At 35.7% G+C, this 25,226-nt stretch overlaps 1 protein-coding gene across 1 annotated transcript in view; it reads left to right on the top strand.

Moving 5' to 3' along the window:
- Positions 1 to 25,226, top strand: part of LOC103257447 (DENN domain-containing protein 1A) — a gene marked incomplete at its 3' end in the record, with an annotated part of 387,709 nt that overhangs the window by 94,679 nt on the left and 267,804 nt on the right. Inside the window, exon 2 of the mRNA XM_008055157.1 lies at positions 10,326 to 10,369. Coding sequence (XP_008053348.1) covers positions 10,326 to 10,369 — 44 coding nt within the window. The remainder of the gene's footprint in view (positions 1 to 10,325; positions 10,370 to 25,226) is intronic.

The raw sequence follows: 25,226 nt of genomic DNA, 5'->3' as shown, positions 1-25,226 counted from the left end.
TTAACGGTAGTAAATATCTGTCTGGGGACGGGGAAACACCTCTTATCAACAAGGGTGCCTGAAGAAATTAGAATAAATAAAACATATCTCAAAACAACAAAAAAACAAAAAAAAAACAAGGGTGCCTGAACGAAACGTATTTGTATACCGAACCCTTAACTATACCCCACAATATCATAATAAAAAATATTGATTATAGAAAAAAAAATAGTCAAAGATGGAAATAATCAGATTGTCCACTGACCGAATAATGGATGAGCAATGTGATGTATATGAACAGGGACCCAAAAAACAACGGAATTATTTTTTGGAGGGCATGCCCCTTGTAGTACAGGCTTTCTCTGTTAGGTAAGTGTTCTAGGAACCCATCAGCATCAATATACTAGCTAGTGTTATAAGAGGCTGCATTCTGCTGAGGGAATTTTTTTTTTTGAGATTCTTTCAACACGTTTGCCCATTTTATGTTGGGTAATTTACAACTGCACCTGCTCACATTGCACTGAGTATTCAGCAGTTTTTGACCAAAACTGGCATGACCCCCGTTCCCCACCTCCCTATTCCTCTGATTCCTGATTTCATCACGAGTGACTTTTTTTGTTTTCCCGAATGAAAAAGCCCTCAAAGGGACACATTTTGTCTATGTGGAAGAGGTGAAACAAAAAACAGCAGAAGCACTAAAAGACGCCAAAATAGAAGAGTTCAAAAACTATTTAGAGCAGTGGAAAAAGCATCTCAGTAGGTGTATTGCATCAAATGGAGAGTACTAAAGTTTAAATTTGTAAGAAAAAATATACAATTTTTATAAATAAATTTCATTTTTTGGTTCCCCTCATACATATAGTGGAATATTATTCAGCTGTAAAAGAGAAGGAAATTCTAATATATGCTAAATCATGAATGAATCCTGAAGACATAATGCTGAGTAGAAGAAGCAAGTCATGAAAGGATGACTACTACATGATTCCACTTACATAAGGTAACTAGAGTAGTCAAAATTTATAGAGACAAAGTAGAATGGTGGTTGCTAGGGGCTAGGAGAAGATGATAATGAAGAATTTGTGTTTAATGGCTTCCAAGTTTCAGTTGGGGAAGATGAGAAAATTCTGATGATGGATGGTGGTGATTGTGGCACAATGTGAATGTACTTGATGTCATAGCACAGATGATCAAAATAGGAAACTTTGTTATGTATATTTTACTACAACAATAATAAAAAGTGGCATAGGATATAGTCACTGCTTCTGTAATAGTAAGGGCTAAGAGGCAATGGCTTGTTCCCAGGGGGAGAAAGGCAGAATTTTAGTATAAGGAAGAATTCTGGTTTATGGGCATTGTCCGTTTTCTCTGTAGAAGTGTCAGCTTTATCTGTCCTATATGCACTAGTCTGGCCTTTGCATTGGGTTCTCAGTGTGGTTTAGAGGTACTTGGAAACACATTTCCTTTTTTTTTTTGAGTCGGAGTCTCTTTTTTTTTTGAGACTGGAGTACAGTGGCACGCTCATGGCCACCGCAGCCTCAACCTCCAGGACTCAGGCAATCCTTCTGCCTCAGCCCTCCAAGTAGCTAGAACTACAGGCACGCGCTACCACACCTGGCTAATTTTTGATTTATTGTAGAGACAAGGTCTCACCAAGTTTCCTGGATGAGTCTCGAACCCACGGGCTTAGGCAGTCCACTCGCCTTGGCCTCCCAAAGTGCTGGGATTACAGGCTGAGCCACTGAGCCCGGCCAGAAACACATTTTCTTAAGTAGGAAAACACTTTCTCATTATTCTTATTCACTCTGCTTGTTTAGCAAACTGTTTTTTTTCATAGATACAAGGATAACCTCTAGCTTTCAAAATTATTCTGTTTTTAATATGAATTCATCTTTTAACTACTGTATTTACTACTTGAATTGAATACTAGCTACTTTGGAGTCATTTTATTTATATCCTGAACTTGGCACAGGAACATAAATAAAGAAATTGGAAAGTTCTCATTCATAATCTGCTAAGGCCCGTTTTATGACAACATGTTTTAGTTATTTGTCCAGATGCATTCTTATTGTTGAGTCACAATAATGACTAGTAGACAGATCAACAGGATGTAAATAAATAAAGCCAAACAGGAAAACCAGGGTTGGATTCTTCGGAGCCTGATGGATCCAGGCTGAATCCCAGCTCTGTTACCAACTCTGTGAATTTGTTCATAGTGAGCCTCACTTTTCTTATTTATAAAATAGGGATATATCGTCTTACCTGGCAGCATTGTTACGATTAAATAAGGTAATAAATTAAATCACGTATGGCAATGATTGGTTTACCTAAGCAGTCAGTAAGTGGCAGTTGTTAGTATATAATTGTTATTGCAAGAATGTTTACTGGGACTTTCTGAAACCCAGTATGCAAACTTAGAAAGCATAGAAATTAGCATAGGAATTGAATGTCCTTCAATTTGTACAGATTCACTTCAGGGTTTCAGTAAATCTAGGAGTGTCCCTGGTGGATATGATGTTTACAGATCATTAGCAAAACAGATGCCAGGAGGCAAATAAACTGTAACTTAAGGATTTTGGAACTACTGACAATGTAGAGAAAATCAGTTTCTGATAAAGTTACAACATTTCTAAATAAGCAATAGAAGGCAAGGGAAAATTTTAATTGGATTTATAAAAGTTTATTTCAGGAACACATGTATTTCCAATTTGAGGCACACCTATACGTCTATAGCCATTTAATTTATAGAGCTTGCTTATTTCTCCACTGGGGTTAATAATATAACAACAGCTAATATTTATTGTGTGCTTACTACATGCCAATGTGATCTTTAGGAAGTCTACAGCATTCAGAGGCATGTTTTCAACCGGATTTTGAAATTGGCCTTTTATCTACTTGGAGAGCTGGGGTGTTTAATTAGTTTATTTTGTTCTATTTATTCTATTACACCCCAAATATTTGTTGGTTATTTATAACAGGCAAGACATCTTGTAGGAGTCAAAGCTAAGTAAAACATGGGATGCGGCCTCACAAAATACCTATTTATTGTACTGTGCACTGTTCAGAAGGGGGTGTGTGATATCATGACATGAGCCTTGATCTAATACTGGACTCTACTCTGGCTCTGCCACTTCTTCCTAAAAGCCTTTTCTGTCCCACTTAGGACAAGGCCAGAAGCCCCTATGCTAATCCCTAGCATGGCACTTACCAAGCCCCATGTTAACTGTTTAATTCTCTGCGTTTTCCATCAAAGTTAGTTAGACTGCAGACTCCTGGAGGGTGGGGACTGTGGCTTATTCATCAATAGGGCCAACCAAATCAGAGTATTTATTCCATGAATGAATACTAATTTTCTAACTTTGGACAAGTGATAACCTATTGCTTGCTTTAACTATGATAAAACTGATATGATAGTCCCAATAGCATAGCTTTATCATGAAGGTAAAATAAAAAATTTTATATAACCAGGCATGATGACTCACCTGTAATCCCAGCACTTTGGGAGGCGGAGATGAGAGGATTGCTTGAGCTTGGGGGTTCAAGATCAGCCAGGTTAAATTGGTGAGATCTCGTCTCTACAATAAATCAAAAAAATTAGCCAGGTATGCTGACACGTGCCTGTGGTTCTAGCTTCTTGGAAGGGTGAGGCAGAAGTATCACCTGAGCCCAGCTGGTCCAGGCTGTGGTGGCCATGAGCGTGCCACTGGACTTCAGCCTGGGTAACAGAGTGAGACTCCAGCTAAAAAAAAATTTCTTTTTTAAATATAAAATGTCTATCACAGCACCTGGCAAATATTATGAACGCTGTCAATAGCTTTTATATTTGATTAAATAATTAAGTTATCTCTTTTCACCAAATTTGACAGATGTGATATATCTATTTATGAAGACCATATGCAGTGATGTCACATTTGTAATACATAAAGGGCACAGCTGTCATTTATGCAAAGTCCAAAGTAATTATTCACATTGGCATAAAAATGTGGCACTTAAGTTTACTCATTCAGACTCATAGAAAAATTATGTGGAAACTTGAGATGATAACATTTAAAAAATATCTTTATCTGTATTTATTTATCAATTTGTTAGACTTCAGGGATTAGTTCCAAAGTTTGAACTAATTTTAAAATTCCCTCAATATTTAAATTTAAATAATAATGAAAGTTGAAAACTAAGAGATTCAGTAGGGAAAAAGGTAAGTGTAGGTGAACATATCCTTTTGACTTTTTTTCCTCCAGCCCACCTTACCTTTGCTTTTGAATTTTAAAGCTCCCTTTGGAATTTCATTTATGTTTGATTTTTGGAGTTACGTGGCATAAGTTTGGTTAAGAATCAAACTTATAATCCTTTCACAGACAAAGTTAGTTATGGAAAATGTTTCAAATCATCACTAAGTAGTGGCATTTGCTGCTTAAAATCCATTGGCATTTTCTTGAAGAAAGATGAAACTCCCTAGATTTAGTTGTATAATGTCAATGGACTCATTATTTGTAGAACAGCTGATGCATTTAGGACTTGTTGATTCACTTAATTGGTAACTGTACTACATTCATAACTTCAACAACTGAAAACAATAGGTCAGTGTCTGCTGTTTATGCATAAATAGTCACATCGGAGCAGGATATGCCTGAAAGGCAGAATATGTTAGTCTGAGGAGGAATCTGGCATGTGAATGACTCCATTGCTCGCCATACCAAGGTGGGTTTTGCTTTCCTTCCTTGAATAATGCTATTTGTGTTTTCGTTATAGATGTTGATGGTTAGCTCTTCTTATGTTATCAGGCTAGTTGCTGAGAAATTGTATTTGATTATATTTTAAATGCCAGTTTTAGGGGAAAACACTTGAAAAAAATCATGGTTACAAATGGGGATGATTGAAAGTTTTTGTCTTATAGGCTTCATGTTTTAGAGCAAAAAGTTAATACCTAGAGCAGATTTTTTTAATAAAGTAGCAAAATTTCATTTGTATTCAGAAACCAAATAAATGTTCAGTTAAAGTACTTTGAAATGATTTTCCACCTAATATGTAAATTAAACTTCTTTGAAATTTTAGGGTCAAATCTGAAGTTTAAAATTAGTAAATTTTTTTTGAAAGAAGTAGTTTTTGATTTAGAATATTTTAAAAGGAAAGACAACATAAATCTTTTTGTTTCATTTTCAAGGAAAAGGAAAACAAGTTGGTGGTTTTTAAAAAATGATATAAAACACTGGAAACATTTCCTTTGAAAAATATGTTATTTTTAATAAGTAAATTTTAACTATTAAAAATGTAATAATTTACTAGAATAATTGATTTTGAATCCTAAAGTAACAATTTTGTATTTTACAATATAAAGTAAATAAAGCTGAAATTCTGTAGCTTTAATAGGCTTAATAGATAGTATCATTGAAGCTCTTTAGTATAGTTCAGTTTGCAATTATACTATCAAGAAACTTTAATTCTGCGTTGTACAAAAAATTAACTTTTCTTCTTGAAAATCAACAGAAGGTTTATTTCTGGGTGTGTTTTGAGAAAGATTGAGCTTGTTCTCAAATGTACAACGTGTTAGACTAATTTCTGAGAGTCTACATTTTTAGTGTATAAAGTTTAAGAATGTCATTAGTGAAATAGCAGAGTAGTAGACTGTTATCCCGTTTGCAGCATATTCCCATCTTCTCATCTGGAAAATTAAATCTGATTACAGCTTGGATTAACATTTATGGTTGTAGGGAGAGGAAAATAGTATCTTAAACTACATGAAATTGAACAATGAGATTATATCGTTTACAGCTAATGTCCAAGTCCCACTTTTTAAAGGTCAGATTTTATAACTGTAAATTTTCAGTGGGTTCAATATTTTGTCTATTAATGACTGAAATATCCTAGAGGTAATAATTGGATAAATTCAGTAGTAGTAATGTTTTCTGCTTTGAATACCTAGCATGTTAAAAGTGAAAGCAGTGTCAGTTCCCGTGTTAACTGCTACGTTTGTAGTTTCCCTTCAGTTTCCTAAAAGAGCTCCCATTATAGAAGATGACACTTGGGTTTTATGCAGTTGTTGTATGTTTCATACAAAATGAAGTTAGTGTATTTTTTAATAATCAGTTAAAAATATGTCATGCCTTGACTTTTTAAATAGAGTCATTGGTGTGACAGAGGGAAACAGGAAAATAATTTGGTAAGATCTGTGTATGTGTGTGTACACAGATTAGTTACCAATGTACAAATGAGCCTTCATATGTAACCACAATACTTTTATGAATTATTTTGCATTTCTGTTGTAAAAGATCTGAATACCACGTTTTCTAGGAACTTTAAGCCTAAGGCAGAACTCAAGGTTTTTGGAGCCTGTGTAAAATAATTTATAGCATCTTTCCAGTAAGTCTTGCCCTTACTCTTATTCTATTAATTAAACGTCTTGTGGCAATCTGGTATATCTTAAAGATTTTAAAGTATGTATAGTAGAAGATTAGAAAACATAGACTATTGAGGTTGAAGAAAATTAGCCTTTCTGTTAAAAAAAAAAAGTAAGACATATTTGTTCTGGAGTTCAGTGTTTTTCTGCTGTGAGGACATAGCTTTTTAAACATGGTCATGTTTTGTGTTTCAGTGAGATTGTGCTATTGGGAATCCTATACTGTGAAATGTCTCTTTTAAAATATGAAAATGCTTCCTTGTGGCCTTCATTGAAAGTGATGCATGTTTCTGTGAGGACAGCTTCTTAGATAGCCATGGTGCTGGAATATCACTTTGACATGATCTGAAAGAGCCGACTGCCTCTTTTAGACCTGTTTGGTTAAAAGATGTGTGGACTCTATACATATTGTTGGCAAGATATTTCACATACAATTTTTTTTGTTGAAAATATTTTCTTGGGAGTTGATGACATTGATTTTTAAGTTTGTAAGAATCTGCTACTTAAATCAGGAGAAAGTTACTGAGAAAGGAGGCTAAGGAAAGAAGAGTGTACTTGTGTACCACTATATTATGTTCTTAATTTTTTGTCAGAGGGACAATTCATAAGGAAAAAAGTTGACATATGCTGATAACTCTATTCTTACTGCCAATTGCCTAAGCAAATTATGTTACTTTCTTCCATGGTAGTACTCTCATCTACAGATTTTTGTGTTGAAGTTAGCTGTTTAGTGACACTGCATTTGGCGGTGAGCTTACTAATGTGAGAAGGTGTTTTGGAATATTAGCAATTATAGCATTGGATGGTGGATAAAGAAATAGATATATAAATATTAGACCAATGCAGTTTTCCAGTGTATGTTATTTTCCATATAAAGGTATAGAACATTTCATAAAATGTTCCCAGACCATTTAAAACTCAAAGAAATGCAGCTGACGCAATGAAATACATAGAGTACTTGTAAAAACATACAGACACGCAAGTGGATTGCTGCCAGACAGAAAATTTAAAGGCGGTTTGCTTAACTGCAGGGTGCTAGGTTTTGTACATGTGCCATGCTGAAACTGTTAGTAAGGCGGGTGTTGTGTTGCTTGAGAAAAGCAGATTGTATTTGGACCTTTTCAACTCAGATGTTTCCAATGTCGATATTTTGGTGACATTATGGCATTGTGATTGACTCAATGTGAAAAACGATTTTAACCTCTTGTATAAAATAGACATTTGAAGAAAATTCAAACAAATCATTTGCAGTTTTTGTGTTTTTACAAAATGGCTCTCATAGTTTTATTAACTATCAGACTGAATCTTTGAGCTAATTGAATGGAACTTTATAGGTTAGACTTTGGTTTTTAAAAGTATTTTTTTAAGTACTTTATTTCTTTAGAGAATGTTAAGGACCCATGAAGGTTTTTTTTTGGTAAACCTCAGGGGCCTTCATGAAAAGGAATCAAAAGTTTTATGTTTGAGTCGTAGTAAATAATAATGCATGTATTATCTTGGAACATTATTCTGTTAAAAAATCTGAGAATCTCATTTTAGGAATAGTCTTAGGACAATTGAAGGAATTTGATGGTGTTAATGTTGCCTATCATTGAGGCAGTGTTAGGGATAAATCAGTTTGGCCTCTATTTTGGCATTCCATGGTCTTTACCTTCAGTGTGTTACAATAGATTGATTTTTCTTTTCATTTATTTTCTTTCTCTTTGTTCAATTCTACTATGTTGTATACATGAATAAAATATATTTTTAAAATGATGAGTTTTATATTATTTATGACTTATTGTTCATATAGTTGACTAAAGATATTTAAGAACCATATCCCACCTATAAATAGGAATCATATTTTTTTTTAAACTGAAGAATATACTACAAATTTTGGTTTCTGACATTTATTTTTTTGCAGGATAGTGATAAAAAAATATTCTTTGGTTTTATTTTCATCAGTAATTTGTGGTTCCCAAAAAGCACAAACTACTACAAGAAGGAGACCACGGTATTAAAGATTTGTATGTGAGTAGTTTCTTTATGAAGTTTTCTAGTTGAAGAGGAAGTATTAACCACATGTCAATAGGAATAAAAAGAATAAGTCTTCAATGATTTTTGCGGCTTTCCCAACTTCTGTTTTATTATGTCCCTCAGTGGCTTAGAGCTGCATTTTTTTGGTCTCTGGACCACATTTTAAGTATGTTTTAGGAATTATAGTCACTGCCATCTTTTTTTAATGTCTGTTTTAGGAATTATAGTCACTGCCATCTTTTTTTTTAGGCCCTCTTGCTCCCTTTTCTAACACTTGTAGAGATTTGTTGGGCAACAGGCTTCCCCTTGGCATCCTGCTGGCTAATTCTTCTCTGTAGGCCTAGTACTTTTCCTGCCACACCCTTAGCGCCATTTAGCTTGTGTCTTCTCTCTGGAGGGATGAGTCCTCCTGTGGTTTCAGCCCTCAGGGCCAAAGGCAGGCAACAACTTCTTTATGTGGCCTAGGAAGGAAGCCCTGAAATGGTACGACAGGGAGCATTATTCCAGAACACTGCTGGTCACAGTCTAGACATGTCATCAGTCTCTTCTTAGTAGATGGAGATGAGGGTATACAAAGAAACTGATCCCCAGTTTTTAAACCAATTGGAAGACAGCGCAAGAGTGGAAATGATTTGCAGATAGTTGAAACTTTTTTGAACCACCCATTTGGGAAGCTCTACTTTTGGTGTGACCTTTTGAATATTGCTGCTTTTGTTCTCAGTCTTAGATTTAAAAAAAAAAAAATCCATTGACTTTAATGACTTGTAAACTGGTGTCTTCAGGATTTAAATGTAGTAGTTAATAGGCCCTTTATTTTTATTTTAGATTCTTTACTGAAGAACAATGAACTTCATTTCCTTATTGGGATTTGGAGAGTTTTAGCTTTTACATAGATTCACTTTCATAGAGAAGTAAATTAGTGTTTTAGCATTGTTTTTAAAGATAGATATAAAAAGTAAGTAGTATATATTGTGATCATTTTAGAGTGAAGTTCCCCAAATACTGTGCTTTTTCTGTAAGTGTTTTGAATTGCTATATGATTTCTCAAATAGATAGCATTCTGATCACTCCCTTAATATGTCCCTGAGGAATCAAATCTTGTTCTTATTAGAAAAGATTGAATGTTTTCCTAATCAATAGTAAATGGAGTGCTAATAGCTTTTAATTTGTTTATGTCTATATTGACTTATAGAAGATGATGTTGGATTATCTTGCAATTATGATTTAAGAATAAAGCGATCCCTTTAATAACTCCATTTTAAATACATGGTCATAAAATATATTTTTACCAATGTATTTTTATAGTTTCTGAGCAAATTTAATTATGTCAGATGGAATATAATTTCTCATATGATATTTTGTTTACACTGACAATCCAAAAGCATTGGTCCTGTTTTGAAGGAAACTTCATCTTGTTTTTACCTGCATTTTCATAAGAGTTTATAAGCATGTTGGGAAGGATATATTTTATTTTTAAAAGCAGTGAGTTTTGCATTTATTCATTGAAAGAAATCTTCTCTTACTCCCCCTTTCTCCCTTATCTGAAACTGGTGCTTAAGGTGGTTTTCCAAACCCACATCTATAACTAAGAAAAGGAGGCTTCTGATTAGAGAAGAAAAGTCAGGCAGGTTTAAGACTCATTTTCTTTGGAAAAATATATTGAAGGCAATTTGCAGCTGGCAAAATTTTGCATTAGGTAATAGTCTAAAGTTAACGGTAGCATCAGGTCTTTAAAATTTTTCTTTTTTATATTTCTGGAGGAGGGTAATGGGAGTGCCTTGCAGAGTCCTTCCTTGTGCTCATCAACATAGCAGCCTCAGCTGCCCCCCTTGGATCCCCTGCCAGGGCTGCTATCATCTTCTGATCAAATATTAATGTGTGATCCTCTGCTTGCTCACTAATCCAAAGCCAATTAATATTATCTGTCAATTATTTACAGATCCTGAGGTGCAGAGGCAATTCCCGGAGGACTACAGTGACCAGGTTCGGAATGCGTAATTAATTTTTTACATGACAAAATTTATTTCAGAGTTGTTCAACATATTATTACTGTTCTTTTTACTGAAAGAAATAAATGAATTTTTAGAAGGAAAGAAAAGCAGTAATTAGGAACCAAAGACAAAAGTAAAACATACTGAAGGAAGATTGAAAACATTGGTACTAGATTTGGAGTTTTTACCTTCAGGGGGAAAATGCACAGAAAGTAAGGAAGAAAACCTATCACAAATTTTACTTCCCTCTTTGAGGTATGCTGCAGTCTACAGTTCATTAGGAAATCCTTTTGGATTGCCTGTGAACTTTTTTTTTAATGCTATTTAAGCAGTCAAGAAGCTGTATAACAAAAAAAAAAGGTGGGGAGGGAAGAGGAGAGTTGATAACATTTCTTGAAATTTGAAATAGATGATGAAACTGTGTGTATGGTAGTACTGGAGGGAGAAGATACATATGCAGAAATATTCTTTAGAGTAAGGGTGGTTTTGATGATGGTAGTGAAAGTTAAGATTGGCCAGTTGGTTCTGCCACCTTGAATTTTCGGCATTCTGAAAGCATAGAATAGAGTGGAATGAACTATTTTACTCACAAAATAGTGCTGAAGTTCTGATGTTGCTCTATTCTTTTTTTCTTTGAGTTGGAGTCTCACTCCATCACTCAGGCTGGAGTGCAGAGGCATGCGCACTCACGGCCACCCCAGCATTGACCTGCTGGTTGCAGGCAATCCTTCCACTTCACCCTTCAAGTAGCCAGAACTTCAGACGTGTGCTACCACGCCTGGCTAATTTTTTATTTATTGCAGAGATGAGGTCTCGCCAAATTGCCTGGGCTGGTCTCGAACCCATGGGCTCAGGCAATCCACTCGCCTCGGCCTCGCAAAGTGCTGGGATTATAGGCTGAGCCATCGTGACCGACCCTGCTCTGCTCTTTATAATTAGTTCTAGGGTATACATTCTGGATATCCAATTTCTATCTTGAGAAATATTGGAGATGTTTTGTAGCTTTTTTGGGGTACCTTATATTTTTAGTTCAATTATATAATTTGGTATACTTTTAAAAAGCAGTTTTAAAATAAAAACATTCTTGATTACGCTGAATAAGACAATTTTGTTAAACCTTTCACATGTGGGATATGGTACACAATCAAAGCATGTGTCTGAAGTACATCTATGCAGTATTTTTTCTAATCAAGTCTTTGTATGAAGATAAGTACAATGGAATAAAAATACCCAGTACAGTAGGAGTAAAACCTTTGCAGATATGACCTGTTGTATAGAGAGCAAGGTATCTGATACATCTTTACAAAAAAGGGGGATATATTGTGACCAGGAATGTAACTGGTAATCAGTATAAAAAGATGCTTTGTAATGAGATTTTATAGTACAAGAACCCAAAAGAACTGGTACGTTTTGTTCTGTGTCTGATATCAAGACTTTTAAATACAGTTATTAAATATATTAAAATCTTTTCACTCCTTGCTTTATCTTTCACTATGAGAGTTCAATTTTTATTTTGCCTTGAATTGCTATGGGACTGAACCTTTTGGATTTAAACTACACAATCCAAAGATGATAGAACCTTTTAATTATTGATTTTTTTCTTTAAACAATGTTTAAAGGATAGAAAATCTTAAAGTATTGTTTAGAATACACTTAAGGCTATAGCTTCTAACAGAATTATTGTTCTAAAATCTTGTGTCTAGGTAAATAACCTTTGTGGTCCCTTGATCTGAAAAGTGAATGGGATATCATTTTAAAGGAGAAAGGTTAAAATAGCATAGCTGCTATCTGGATCTATTCTTTTAAACATAGTTTCTTACTGTATCTGAAAGTTTTTGAACAACATGATTTCTTTTTTTAGTGTAACTTTTAACAATTGTATGGGTAATATACTAATGACAAAATATGGAAAATATAGATAAAGCACAATTAAATTAAAAAAAAAGAAAGAAAACACAGTCATTAATTTGCTACTCAGAGAAAACCACTTTAACAATTATCTGTTATAAGGGTACCTGATCTCAAACCAGGAAAAGTGGGAACCAAAGGGAGGCCCAAACTTTACCTGTACTATTTCCACTTATATACCTAATCCTGAATTGTATCCCACATCTTTACAATAAAATTAAAAATAAAAAACATTTTGTGTTTATTTTTCCATGTTTATTCCTCTGAGTACACATATACGTTTGTGTGTTTGAGGAGACTCTGTGTTTGTGCGTATTCTTAAGTGTACCATACATACATGTGCGTACAGAGAGAATTATGGACTATTATCAACTCTGTTATTGCATATGAAGCCCAATTTACAGATTGGATATTATGTTTTGAACTTAGTTCTCTTTGCTTTGTTTAATGAAAATGGTCTTATAAGTATTTCATATATTGAATTTGGAATAATTAAAACTAGTAGAAACCTAAAAAATAACAATAGCTTTAGTTATTTTTAAAGTGCATATTAGGATAGCGATATTTATTTTCTTTGTTTAGATCTAGTGTCACAGTTTTGAAATTTGGAGAACGACACTCATGAATTGGATGTAGATTTAAGAGAGAAAGCACATTTCTGCCTTATTTAGCGTCTCCTCCAGCTTGACAAACATGATTTCCCTTTTTTACTTCATATAATTAAAAAAATGATTAATCAAGGATTCACTTTGATTTTGGAAATATTACCTCCAAATTCCCAGAAATTTATTTGTGAGTTGTATCTATTGGTAAAGAGACTGCATACTATATGTTTCTTATTTAGCTTGTTACCATTTAGTTTCTAATCTTATGTTTTTTCTTCTTCATATTTGTTAGATTAAACCTTTCTCCTCGGTGTATCTCTTATAAAGGAATTCTAAGAAATATTTCTATTACATACAAAGCTTAAATGTTGAATAGGCATTTAATCTAGACAACATTTCTAGTATTAAACATTTATTATGTAATCTGTAAGGATTTTTGAGATAATTCACCACAAAGTGCAACACTTATTATTACACACACAGCATGCACGCGTGCGCACACACACAGTCCCCCTTCCCCAGTTTTTCTCCTTGTTCACCTAAACTACTAGTGCTTGTTTTTACATATAGTGTATTTCCCATGTACCAGCACACTTGATCAGAGACGCTTGCTGCTGCTAGATGTTTTATTCTGTGTGTTCTTTGTACCTTACAGTAAAAGAATCTGTCACAAATTATTGTGGCTCACTGCTTTAGAAACTGAGAAAAAAGGGAGGTTAGATTGACATCTGTGACTGAATAATGATGACCAGCCTTTTGGCTCTCCTTGAGCCACAAAGCTAGCACTGCCTTTAGAGTGGAAAAAGAAGTAAGAAGAAAGGGGAGGGATAAAAGAGAGTTACAAATCTGTGGTCCCGGAGATGTATTACTGTTGGGCCAGTTGTCTGCGTGGTATGATAATCCATTTTGATCTTCTCTGTCTTAATTGTCTGCTAAAGACAAATGGGCAGTAAAAGTTCATCAGTTTCATCTTTTTGCTTCTCATTTAGAAGCAGAATAAATGATCCATCACTACAGAAGAAACCTTTCTTTCTGTCACGGAAGTAGTGCAGACCCAACACGTTTTATTAAAATGTTTTCCCCTCATTATTTCAGTCCTCTCAGCTCTGATAGATCTTACTGTTTCATAAAAAATGTAATCTGAAATGTAAATAAGGGTCTTGATACAGAAGGAAGAAGTAATGAGCAGCCTGAGCCACATTTTAGGACTCTTGATTATAATTACTGACAAAGTGATTTCTCTGTGCCCCATTTTTTTCCCTCAAGTTGTCTGTGACACCCTCAGACCACAATGACATCTATGGTTTAAAACCATTAAATCACTGTAGCACTCAATATTTCATTTAAAATCTGGTAAGCCTGCTATCTTTAAACCTGAAAATACAGGCTTTGTTAATTCTTGAAAGACATGCAATGCTTTTTTTTTTTTTTTTTAAAGAAAAACACAAAACAAACAACAAAAAAGGCAAAAGCAAGGTTTTTTTTTCAGAGTTTATATTATTTATCTGTTTTTGTTTAATGCTTAGCTAGTTTAAATACTAAAACATCAACATTTGCAGGATCTTGACTTGAAAAGAATTTGTATTTTTGAAAACTGTTATAGCAGTTTACATATGAAATTTTAAAAAATTGTGTCTCTCATAAGTAGGATATGTAATAGTCTAAAATTTGGGGAGTTACTAAACTATAGATATAATTTTTGAGTTACTTTGGGTTTGAGTAGCTTAGACTAGATTCTTTTTGATCTCTTGCTATGACTTTAGATAATGTAGTTCTTAGTAAAAGCCTGTCCAATAGAAAAATTTTGTTGAAGATGGACAGAAGTACAATAATAATGTATTTTTTATTTTTAGAAAAAATTTCTCAAAGATATCAATATGTCAGTCAGATATTAAAAATAAAAAATGACTATCTTTCTCTGCTGAAAATAGTCTTATTGTTAATTAAGTGGATTTATAATTACTCTTATATTTACTGTGTTCATTCATGATTATGGAAATAATCGGTAAAACTTTTTTTATTGTAATAGATTAGTGCAGTTTTAATGAGTACTAATTGAATTAAGGGAGAAAATAATAGTTACACTAATATGTCAACAAATTATGGTATTACTCTCATCAGAATCCCGTCTTTGACTTCAAAACATTATATAATTTTTTTCAGATTAAAAAACATGAGCCTTTAGTAATTATGATGTGTAATATGGGATAGTTTGGAATAAAGATATAGTTGCCTATCAGATTTTCATAAATTGTCTTGTAATATGTCAAGTATAATAGGTATTACGTGTAACATTTAAAAACATTTAAGTTATGATTACTTCTTATACTAAAACATGTAGAATTAATAATTTGTCCCCACAGTTGCACTTTTTATAGCCTGTTTATTCTAAGAGAGACAATTAGAGTTGAGCATGCTAGAAGTTGCTTCTCCAGTGTGTTCATCTATATTTTGAAATACAGTGAGCATCTTGGAGCTCTTTAAAGAGTATCCTAAGTAAGCATACTCACCCACCCCTGTTTATATGTAGATTGCTGTTTAGAGTTGCAGGTAATTTTTCTTTCCACTGGCACTGAAACAGAGGTTATAATAAAACCAACAATCTTTATGCATTTATAGAAACTATAAAAATTTTATGGAAATCTTTATATAGAAACTAACAGTGTTTCTTGTACAAGCTCTATAAGCAATGTTGAAACATGGTACATTGGGAAAAATAAAAAGGTGCCCTTTCTCTTATGGTTTTATATTGCCTATGTGAATTCAGAGTTTCACTATAGGCAGTTAAACAAATTATAAAAACATATATCAACTATATACTAAAAAGGAACAAAAATATATTGCATAACTCAGGCTAATTGTGATGGAAATTGGCATTTCTGAGTTGCATGTAATTGCTTAAATATGGAGTTTTCATCTGTTCATGCTTGAGATATGCTCTGAAGAAAGCATTTCTTAAGCTCACAGTTATTCACAACATAACCTATGTATATCAGTTGGAAGATTCTTATTAGAAAGACAATAGAGATAATATTTCAACAAGACGTGCAACTTGCATGTAGAAGATTGCTTCATTCTTTTGTTGAGCTCCTGTATATGAAAACTTTCATGTTATTTTCTTCCAATTTTTGATAAGCCAGAGACAAAATGTTTCTATCGTAAAACTTATGCATACCACGATTCATTGAAAGTATGCTATTTAGTAAGAAAATTACAGATATAATCCGCAGTTTCTAATTTTATTGTTATTATGAAAGTAAGCCTCATTGAGCCAACATTGCATATGTTACACATGTATAATATTTACACAAAGTGTAAAACAAATGATAAAATTTGATATTTTTTCCATCATTATTAGAGAAACATAAAGCCTGGTCTGCATAAAATACGACATTGATCCCATAAAGGTTGGAGTCTCACTCTTGTCTGAAGTGCAGGGGCACACTCATAGCCACCGCAACCTCTACCTACTGGGCTCAGGCGATCCTTCTGCCTCAGACTTCCAAGTAGCTGGAACTACAGATGCACGCCAGCACATCTGGCTAGTTTTTTTTTGTGATTTATTGTAGAGAAGAGGTCTCACCATGTTGCCTAGGCTGATCTCAAACCTCCGGGTTCAGGCAATCCTCTCGCCTCAGCCTCCTAAAGTGCTGGGATTAAAGGCTGAGTCACCACACCCGGTTCTGCCAGTGTTTCTATGGTGATTTATTTAAACCATAGTCTTCAAATTGGAATTAAGATTTGGGGTTTGTGGTCCTCTGACAAAGAATGGAATTGGACTTGGGTCTATCCCATTTCTCTTGGAAACTTTTGAGCTTTCTTGTTTTTTCTATTCTTCTCCAAAGTGGCTACTGACAGACATCTAATCTACTCATAGCAGTCTCTTCAAGTTAGATACACTTTAAATGATGAGGTCACTTTTGATTTTGGAGACTTTTTATGATACTGTATAAAGTGGAACAGAATTTGTGAATTGATTTGAATCTCATCTCATCCAAGGGATTTGTGTAGGTCCAAATGGATCATATTTTAAAATGGTTCCACAACCTGACCCTAAGAAGACCAACTTATAATTAAGTAATTATATTTTATGATTTTTTTCCTCGTTTGTTTTCGTTAGCAGAAACAGTCTGAGAGACTAGGTTTGACTGTGTGCATTAATTGAGAGATTGATAAGTGTGCTATCTGCAGACTTTAAGCCAGACATTGTACCAGGTAATGAGAAGGAGAGAAGTAGATTTCATCTCTCCCCCTGAAGGAACTTACTGTCTTGTAGACTGTAACGGTAATGCATACTTAGGGTGTTTTGATGGTTTGTGGGACAGTGGCATGACCAAAACACCTGGAATTGGGAATGTCTCTGAAAACGAAGACCTTTGGTTAGTTGTGCTGCCATGATCACATTCCTGCAATTTTTTGGTCTTTGTCATGTGACACCATAGAATTTAGTAAAATTAATGAATGGTATGAAGAACCCAAATGGAAAGTCTTGGGGCTTCCCTTAAAGGTCATCTTTTAGGCTTGTTTTAGATATATGCTTTTCTAAGATTTTGTTGATTCACTCTTGCTCAAAAAGGTCACTTTCCATATTTCTTAGTAATTTGGCAGTTTGGAATTGTAGGTAGAAATGTAATTTTCTCATCCACAGGTATAAATTCTCAATCTCTTCAGACTCTAAGACTTGGAAGCTGATTGTTAGCATGATAGCAACAAAGCACCCTGCTTGAAGCAGCTTTCTTGAAGTGGTACATCAGTATCCATGATCACCAAATGTAGTTATTTTGATGGATTACATTACAGGTTTCTAAAAGATTCATTGATAGATGACATAAGTATAAGTGCATCCCAGATTAAATATCTGCATCTTTGTGTATCTTTAAAAGTGTTCCATTGTTGACAATTGACTGGCTTAAATATTTCTTCGGTATAGGTTCATGGATGGGTAAAAATAATTTGTCACGTGTTGCTTTTTATTTTTCCCTGTGTTGTTACCAGTCAAATTTGTCACCTTGGACTCTGTCAAGGTGCTTTTTAAAGTGTTTACCGAAGAAAAACCACTTTGTATGTAAGAAGTACTATTTTCTAATGTCCATATGCTGAGTTTTCCCCCCATTTCCAGAAAAGGGTGAATTTAAGAATGGGGCTGGGGTTGAACTGTCTTCTTAGTAAAAAATATATTTCAACCTTTAAACACATAGCTAAACTCAATTGAAAAATTGAGACATTTTCTGACTTAAGGCTCTTCTTTTAAGTTGAAGATTTCTTCCCAATTTGGTCACTCCCCAGCTGTTACAGTTACATAGAAGGAACTCATTAAAAAGACAAATTCTTTTTGAGCCATTCTTTCTGAAAGCACGCCAAGCTATACAGCTATGTTACACTACTACTTATTTGAATCTGACTCCAGGAAATGGTAATTATGCAATTCTTACTTACATATTCTTATGAGAAGTGTTCTCTTGGTTTTTTTTCTGTCTTCTAAAAAACCCTGCTAAATTTTTGTCTGTGAGTACTATTGGATGCTTTTGTTCTAATAAATTGCTTTATGATTATAACTAAGTGGACTATGTCTGTTTTTGAGAGCTATAGTCTTTGTCTTATCTTTAGTCTCATATAATTAGTCCCTGTTACTCCTTGGATGCAATTACAAGTCCAGTTCATTATCTTTCCTAAACTTGTCTAGTCTGTCTTAGTCTTCCATTTCCCTCTGTATTCACACTCTAATTTTCTCTCATGTGGACTCTCTCTAATGGTCTATAATCTAATGACTCTGCAATCACTACCCTGCATTAGATGGCCAGAGATGTCTTTCTAAAACCTAAGTCAAACCTCACCATTTCTCTTTAGTGAAAATTCTTGATGATTCTTTGGTTCTTCAAGATTAATTCCTATTTCTAAATTTGGATTTAAGACCAATCTCAGTCTGACTTTGATTCAACCTCTAGCCTTGTCTCCTGCTCTACAACCCTAGTTGTAGAATGTCTCACCATTTTTCAACATGATTTGCTTTTTCCCACCTGTATATTTTTGCTCACACTGTTTTTTGGTTGGAATGTTTCTTTTGTATTTTTGAGTTGGAGTCTCACTCTGTTGCCCAGACTGGAGTGCAGTGGCACACTCATGGCCGCAGCATCCTCGACCTGCTGGGTTCAGGCGATCCTTCTGCCTCAGTCTTCCAAGTAGCTGGAACTACAGGCATGAACCACCACGTCTGGCTAATTTTTTGATTTATTGTAGAGACAAGGTCTCGCCAAGTTGCCCAGGCTGGTCTCAAACCTGTGGCCTCAGGCAGTCCTCTCATCTAGGCCTCCCAAAGTGCTGGGATTATAAGCGTGAGCCACTGCACCCAGCCAGATTGTTTCTTTTTTGTCCTCTCACTCGCATCTCAATATACTTCTGTTCATACTACTTGTATCCCCTCTGTGAAACTTGCCCTAACTGAATTAGTCACTCCATCTTCAGCTCTTGGGCAGCACTTGAAACGTTCACTCTTACATTGTGTTGTTTAGATGTCTGTATCTTTTTTAGTCTGTGAGCTTTTCAAGTGTAAGAATGGCTATAGCCAGTGTTGTGTCTCTGGTTAGATTAGCTAGGTTAGATTAGAAGCTCAGTGAATAATGTGATACCCAGGCATAATTGCTAAGGAGTTAAGATTTCAGAAAGGAGAGTGCAAAGGCATGAGTAGTGGTGATTAAGAGCTTGGACTTTGGAGCCAGACTGCTTGGATATGAATCCCAGCTCTGCCATTTACAGGGGTATACCACTTTAGAATTTAATTTTCTCACCTGTAAATTAGAGATAGTCATAGTAAAGACCTCATAGGATTGTTGTGAAGGTGTAGTGATCTGAAATATGTTAAGGGCTTAGAATAACACCTGGTACCCAATAATAACCAATAACTATATTGTCTCAACTATTCTTGAGTGTAGACTTAAGGTAGCAGGGTAAACCTGTTTTAATGCCTTTGTTTTGTCAGATGTTAGGGTTAAGTATGATAACCTCTGCCTTTTGAATTTCAGATGGATCCCAGGAAGAATTCTGGAAAACTGTCCCCCTTTTTTTGTTTTTTGAGTTGCAGTCTCATTCCGTCTCCCAGGCTGGAGTGCAGTGGCACGCTCACGGCCACCCCAGCATCACTTGCTGGGCTCCAGCGATCCTTCCACTTCAGCCTTCTAAGTAGTCGGAGCTACAGGCACTCAGTACCACACCTGGCTAGTTTTTGATTTATTGTAGACATGAGGTCTCACCAAGTTGCCTGGGCTGGTCTTGAACCCATGGGCTCAGACAATCCACTCACCTCAGCCTCCCAAAGTGCTGGGAAACAGGCTGTGACACCGAGCCTGGCCAACCGTACCTTTTTAAACCTACCTTTTTCAGAGCAAAATTTAGAGAAGTCACAAAAGTGAGAGAGAGTACTTTGGCATGTAAAGAAGACATACAATCACAAACAGTTCCTGAATATTTACATTCTAAAATGTACTGAAAATATGAACACTCTTTAAATGCTGGTGAAGGGGTTTCAAATAATTAATTTTTATTTTATTCTTGTTGTGAAATCTATATATTGAGATTCTCATGCTCGAAACCTCAGAAATATAGTAATAGGTTCCACCGTCCTTATAAGTTAGCCCTTTTGGTTGCATTATAGTACTTTGTATTACCATGGTAGCTTTCATTTTAAAAATACTTATGTGTAGTATAGTAGAGTTGAGATTCCTCTGGCTATCATAATTTCAATCTGTGTAATTTTGATCAGTTTCAGATTTCAACTGTGGTATGACATGAAGCCCAAGCTGTGGGGTGGGCAGCTCAACTGTCACCTCCTCTGAGGTATCTTTCACATCCCCCAGGTAGACCTGATAGTACCTTCCTTTTACCTTGATCATATATCTATCAGAACATCTAATACACTCTATACTTGTTTTCATATCCCCTCCCTTTCCCAGGCAGCAAGTCAGAGATTCTTGCCTGCTTCAAGTCTAAGTCTTTAGGACCTGGTGGTATACCTGGCTATTCAGAGGCCAAGTATTTGACATAATAATAAATGACTGAAGAGTGTTCACACTGTGATGTTTGGGCTAAGAATTTCAACTAGGTGTGACAAACAAGGAAGTATAACCTGCAAATTATTGAGAACTTTTTTTTTTTTTGAGTTGGAGTCTCACTCTGTCGCCCAGGCTGGAGTGCAGTAGCACACTCATGGCCACTGTAGCATCGACCTGCTTGACTGCAGTGATCCTTCTGCCTCAGCCTTCCAAGTAGCTGGAACTACAGTTGTGCGCTACCATGCCCGGCTAATTTTTGATTTATTGTAGAGACAGGTCTCGCCAAGTTGCCCAGGCTGGTCTCGAGCCCACAGGCTCAGGCAATCCACTCGCCTCTGCCTCCCAAAGTGCTGGGATTACAGGCTGAGCCACAGAGCCCGACCAAGAACATTATTTTTATCAGCATTCCAACCTGCCAGATACTTATCGTTTCTGGAGATCTAAATCCCTGGCAAATTGAAAAATATTTTTGAATTTTTAGAATGTGTCTTTTATAATAAGCAGATTTAATGGTACCTAGAAACACTTTTAACTGTTCATGTCTCCCCCCCCCTTTTTTTTAAAAAGAAATATCATCCTTCTTTAATATTTTTTTGTTTTTTAAGTTGGGGGTCTCATTCTATTGCCCAGACTGGGGTGCAGTGACATGATCATGGTTCACCATAGCCTCGACCTTCCAGGCTCAGTTGATTCTTCTGCCTCAACCTCCTGAGTAGCTGGGACTACAGGTGTTGCCATCATACCTGTACAATTTTTTTTATTTTTTGTAGAGATGAAGTCTTGCTATGTTGCCTAGGCTGGTCTCAACTTCTTTGGCTCAAGCAATCCTCCTGCCTTTGGCCCAAGGAAAAGTTAAGGCAAGTAGCCCTGTGTTACATGAGGTTTGACATTGCATATATCACTTTAAGCAAAGGCAAACTTTTTTGGCCTCATTTTCCTTATCTATAAAATGAAGAAATAATACTGACCTTGTAGAATTGACAGGAGAAGAAACCATAATGTATATATAGTACCTGAATTTGTCTCATTCAATAAATATTTTCTGATATAGCATAAAGAAAATAAAAGAAAACTTTGATGCTTCCATGTAATTGGTGATGTCTGATGTTATATTAATTCCTAGACTGTAGATATAGCCTAAAGTCAAAAGTCAAGTGATTAAAAAACAAACTTTTTTTTTTTTCGAGTCAGGGGGTCTTATTCCATTGCTCAGGATGGAATACAGTGGCTTGAGCCTGGGCTCAAGCAATCTTCCTGCCTCTCAGCCTCTCAAGTAACTGAGCTGGGAATGTAGCCACATGCCACCACATCCAGCTAATTTTTTAATTTTTTTGTAGAGATGCGGTCTCACCATGTTGCCCAGACTGGTCTTGAACTCCTATACTGAAGGGATCCTGTCCCCTCAGCTTCCCAAAGTACTGAGATTACAGATGTGAGCCACCGCTGGCCTAAAATGAACTCTTCTAACACCACTCCCCAATTTCCTACCACAAGGCGGACAAAAGAATAAACAGTGGCTGGGCATGGTGGCTGATGCCTATAATCCCAGCCTTTGGGAGGCCAAGAGGAGAGGACTGCCTGAACCCACGGGTTTGAAACCAGGCTAGGCAACTTGGCAAAGCCTCATCTCTACAATAAATAAATAAAAAATTAGCTGGGCGTGGTGGTGTGTATCTGTAGTTGCAGCTACTTGGGAGGCCAAGGCAGAAGGATCACCTGAGCCCAGCAGGTTAAGGCTACAGTGGTCATGAACGTGCCACTGTACTCCAGCCTGGGCAACAGAGTGAGACTTCAACTAAAAAAAAAAAGAGCAAATAGCTATTTATTCTTTTGTTACTCTGCAGACAAGCCATAGTTTTTCCTCTCTCCAAGACCCTGGTGATCATAGCATTCAATCCAGGATACTTTTGAGACTGAAAGGGAGCATTATGATTACACAGAAATCATGGGTATAGCCTGGTTGTCTGGACAAACTGGCATGTGAGATTGCCTGACTCTAAGATCTTTTAACAGAACAACACACATTTTTACTCCACTGCTGCAATTGGAAGTGAGGTGGGAGAAGGGCTTTAGCATTGCTCAGCATGGAGGACTCCTACTGTAAAGTCTTAAGATATACGAGTGTTTATGACTGTGGAAACAGAATGCTAATCTAATAGGAATAGAGATTGAGAATTTCTCTTTTGAATAGAGAGTTAGGCAAGTTACTCCACTAGTCTACCTGAAACTAATTGTACTCAGCTTTTATAAGAGGGTGATAATGTCTGCATAAGATTACTGGTAGGATCACTGAGTGTATGTAATACTTCTAACAGAAGACCTGACACACAGTTGCTGTTTTATCAGTCTTTTTCCACTTATCACTTAATCTCCCCACCCAGAGAAAAGACAACTATAGATTTATGAGGGACAAAATAAAGACTGAATAGATTAGTTTCATAATCAGAAGAAACTTAAAATTATATCTATAATTATATGTTATGAGGCAAAAATGAAATTAGACATAAATGGTAAACCTTTGATGGAAATGACTAATAGTACATTTGTATGAACTTTAATAGTCTTCTCTATTCCTTTCATTTTCTATGTCAAGAATAAATGTTAACCTTAAAGTTTGATTCTCTGATCAAGGCTCATGTGTTCTCACTCTTTCCTACGGGGATTAAGCAGGAAGGCATGTAGGCTGTTATCACAGTGCTTGGCAATAGTAAGTGCTTAGTTATTGCTATTTTTTCCCTTCTAAATCTCCAGACTATCAGCCAGTCATTTTTGTCAGCATCATCATTTTATTAGATGTTTCCTCTGTGCCAGGCACTCTGCTAGATACTAGTAATGGGTATAATCCCATCTTTATTAACTAATTCTAGTGGGGAAGACAGACCTGTAAATATATATCATTGATTCAAAGATGTGTATTTTTTCATATTTTAACATTTCTGAAATTGGGATGCATCTTACAGTCAATGGTATATCATTTCATTTGCAGCATTTTTCCCCTAGCGGTACTTAAATATAATAGTTTTATAATCAATGACTTCTTAGATTTAACGACACACAGCAGATTATTGCAATTAAATATCACACATGCTTTCTCTGTATACAAGAAAATGGACTTTGGGAGTCCAGAAGAAATACTAGATTTCTTCAGATCTTGAAGAGAGAGATTTATCGTGGTCCTGTTCAAATTTGTTACAGTTCCTTTGTTGTTCTCTTTGACCACAACCACTCTCCCTACTGCCAGGGTTATTATTAATTGAGATTCCTGTGTAAGGCTCCTCTTCCTTCCTAGAGACCTGATGGGCTGCTGATTTGATATCATTTTCCATCTTGTGGAAATATAGGGCTCTGAGGTTATAGTCAGTTTGATGATAGGAGTGATGCTGACTGGATTGGGATGGGAACTCAGGAGAGGTGAAGAGCTCACTGAGAATAGCTTCTTAGACCACTTGGAGTCGAAAAGATTTAGGCGTAGATGGAGGGTTAGAAAGTCCTGTGCAAGGAGCATGTAAAAGGATTCAGATTCTTCAGTGACTTCCATTGGCATATAAGGTCCTGCCAACTTGTCCATACTCATCTGGCCCAATGTTCCAGGCTGCTTTTAAGTTCTTTGAATGTGCCAAGGGCCCTTGTTTTGTGGCCCTTGCTCATGAACTGTTGCCTCTTCCTTCCCATCCTCCTAGTCTTTGCCTGGTGCCTTTTTATTCCTCAAGTCTGAGCTCAAAATGTCACTTCCTGAGAGGCTCTCCTTGCACCTTCTGTCTAAATTGATACCCTGTCATTTTGTCTTGAGCATTCTGCTCTTTTTCATAGCTCCTGTGGCAGTTTGAAATAGGTATTCATGTGTTCATTTGTATGGCATCTGCTTTCCCAGTTAATTGTAAGCTTCATGCAGGCAGGGACCACATCTTGCTTGGTCGCTGCCTTACACCTGGCCTTTAACATATTGTTTAGTACTATATATGTTATTGTATTTAGGAAGACACATCATTTTTCTTTTCTAAGAGTACTTTGAAATATAGTACTCGATTTCAAGGGCTCTCTTGTCCCCTGTCTTGCTTAGTAACACTTGGAAAGATTCTAAGGAATCAAACTTTTCTTCACAGGGTTATCTTGAAGTTCAACAACCATGGCACATATTTGAATATAAGTTACATGAATGGATCATCTGTGTCCCAGCAAGTATTAGTGGTGGTCTGAGATCCTTTCTTTTTTTGCTGGGGCAAATGGGATTAGCAAGCAGCAGTGTACCAGGAACCTATGTGAGTATGAATTTCAGACATATTGAGCTTGA

This window comes from Carlito syrichta, unplaced genomic scaffold (assembly GCF_000164805.1).
Source record: "Carlito syrichta isolate Samal-C Ts95f unplaced genomic scaffold, Tarsius_syrichta-2.0.1 Scaffold301745, whole genome shotgun sequence".
Lineage (NCBI taxonomy): Eukaryota > Metazoa > Chordata > Mammalia > Primates > Tarsiidae > Carlito > Carlito syrichta.
The sequence above is the reverse complement of the archived record's forward strand: the minus strand, read 5'-3'. Positions and strand labels throughout refer to the sequence as shown.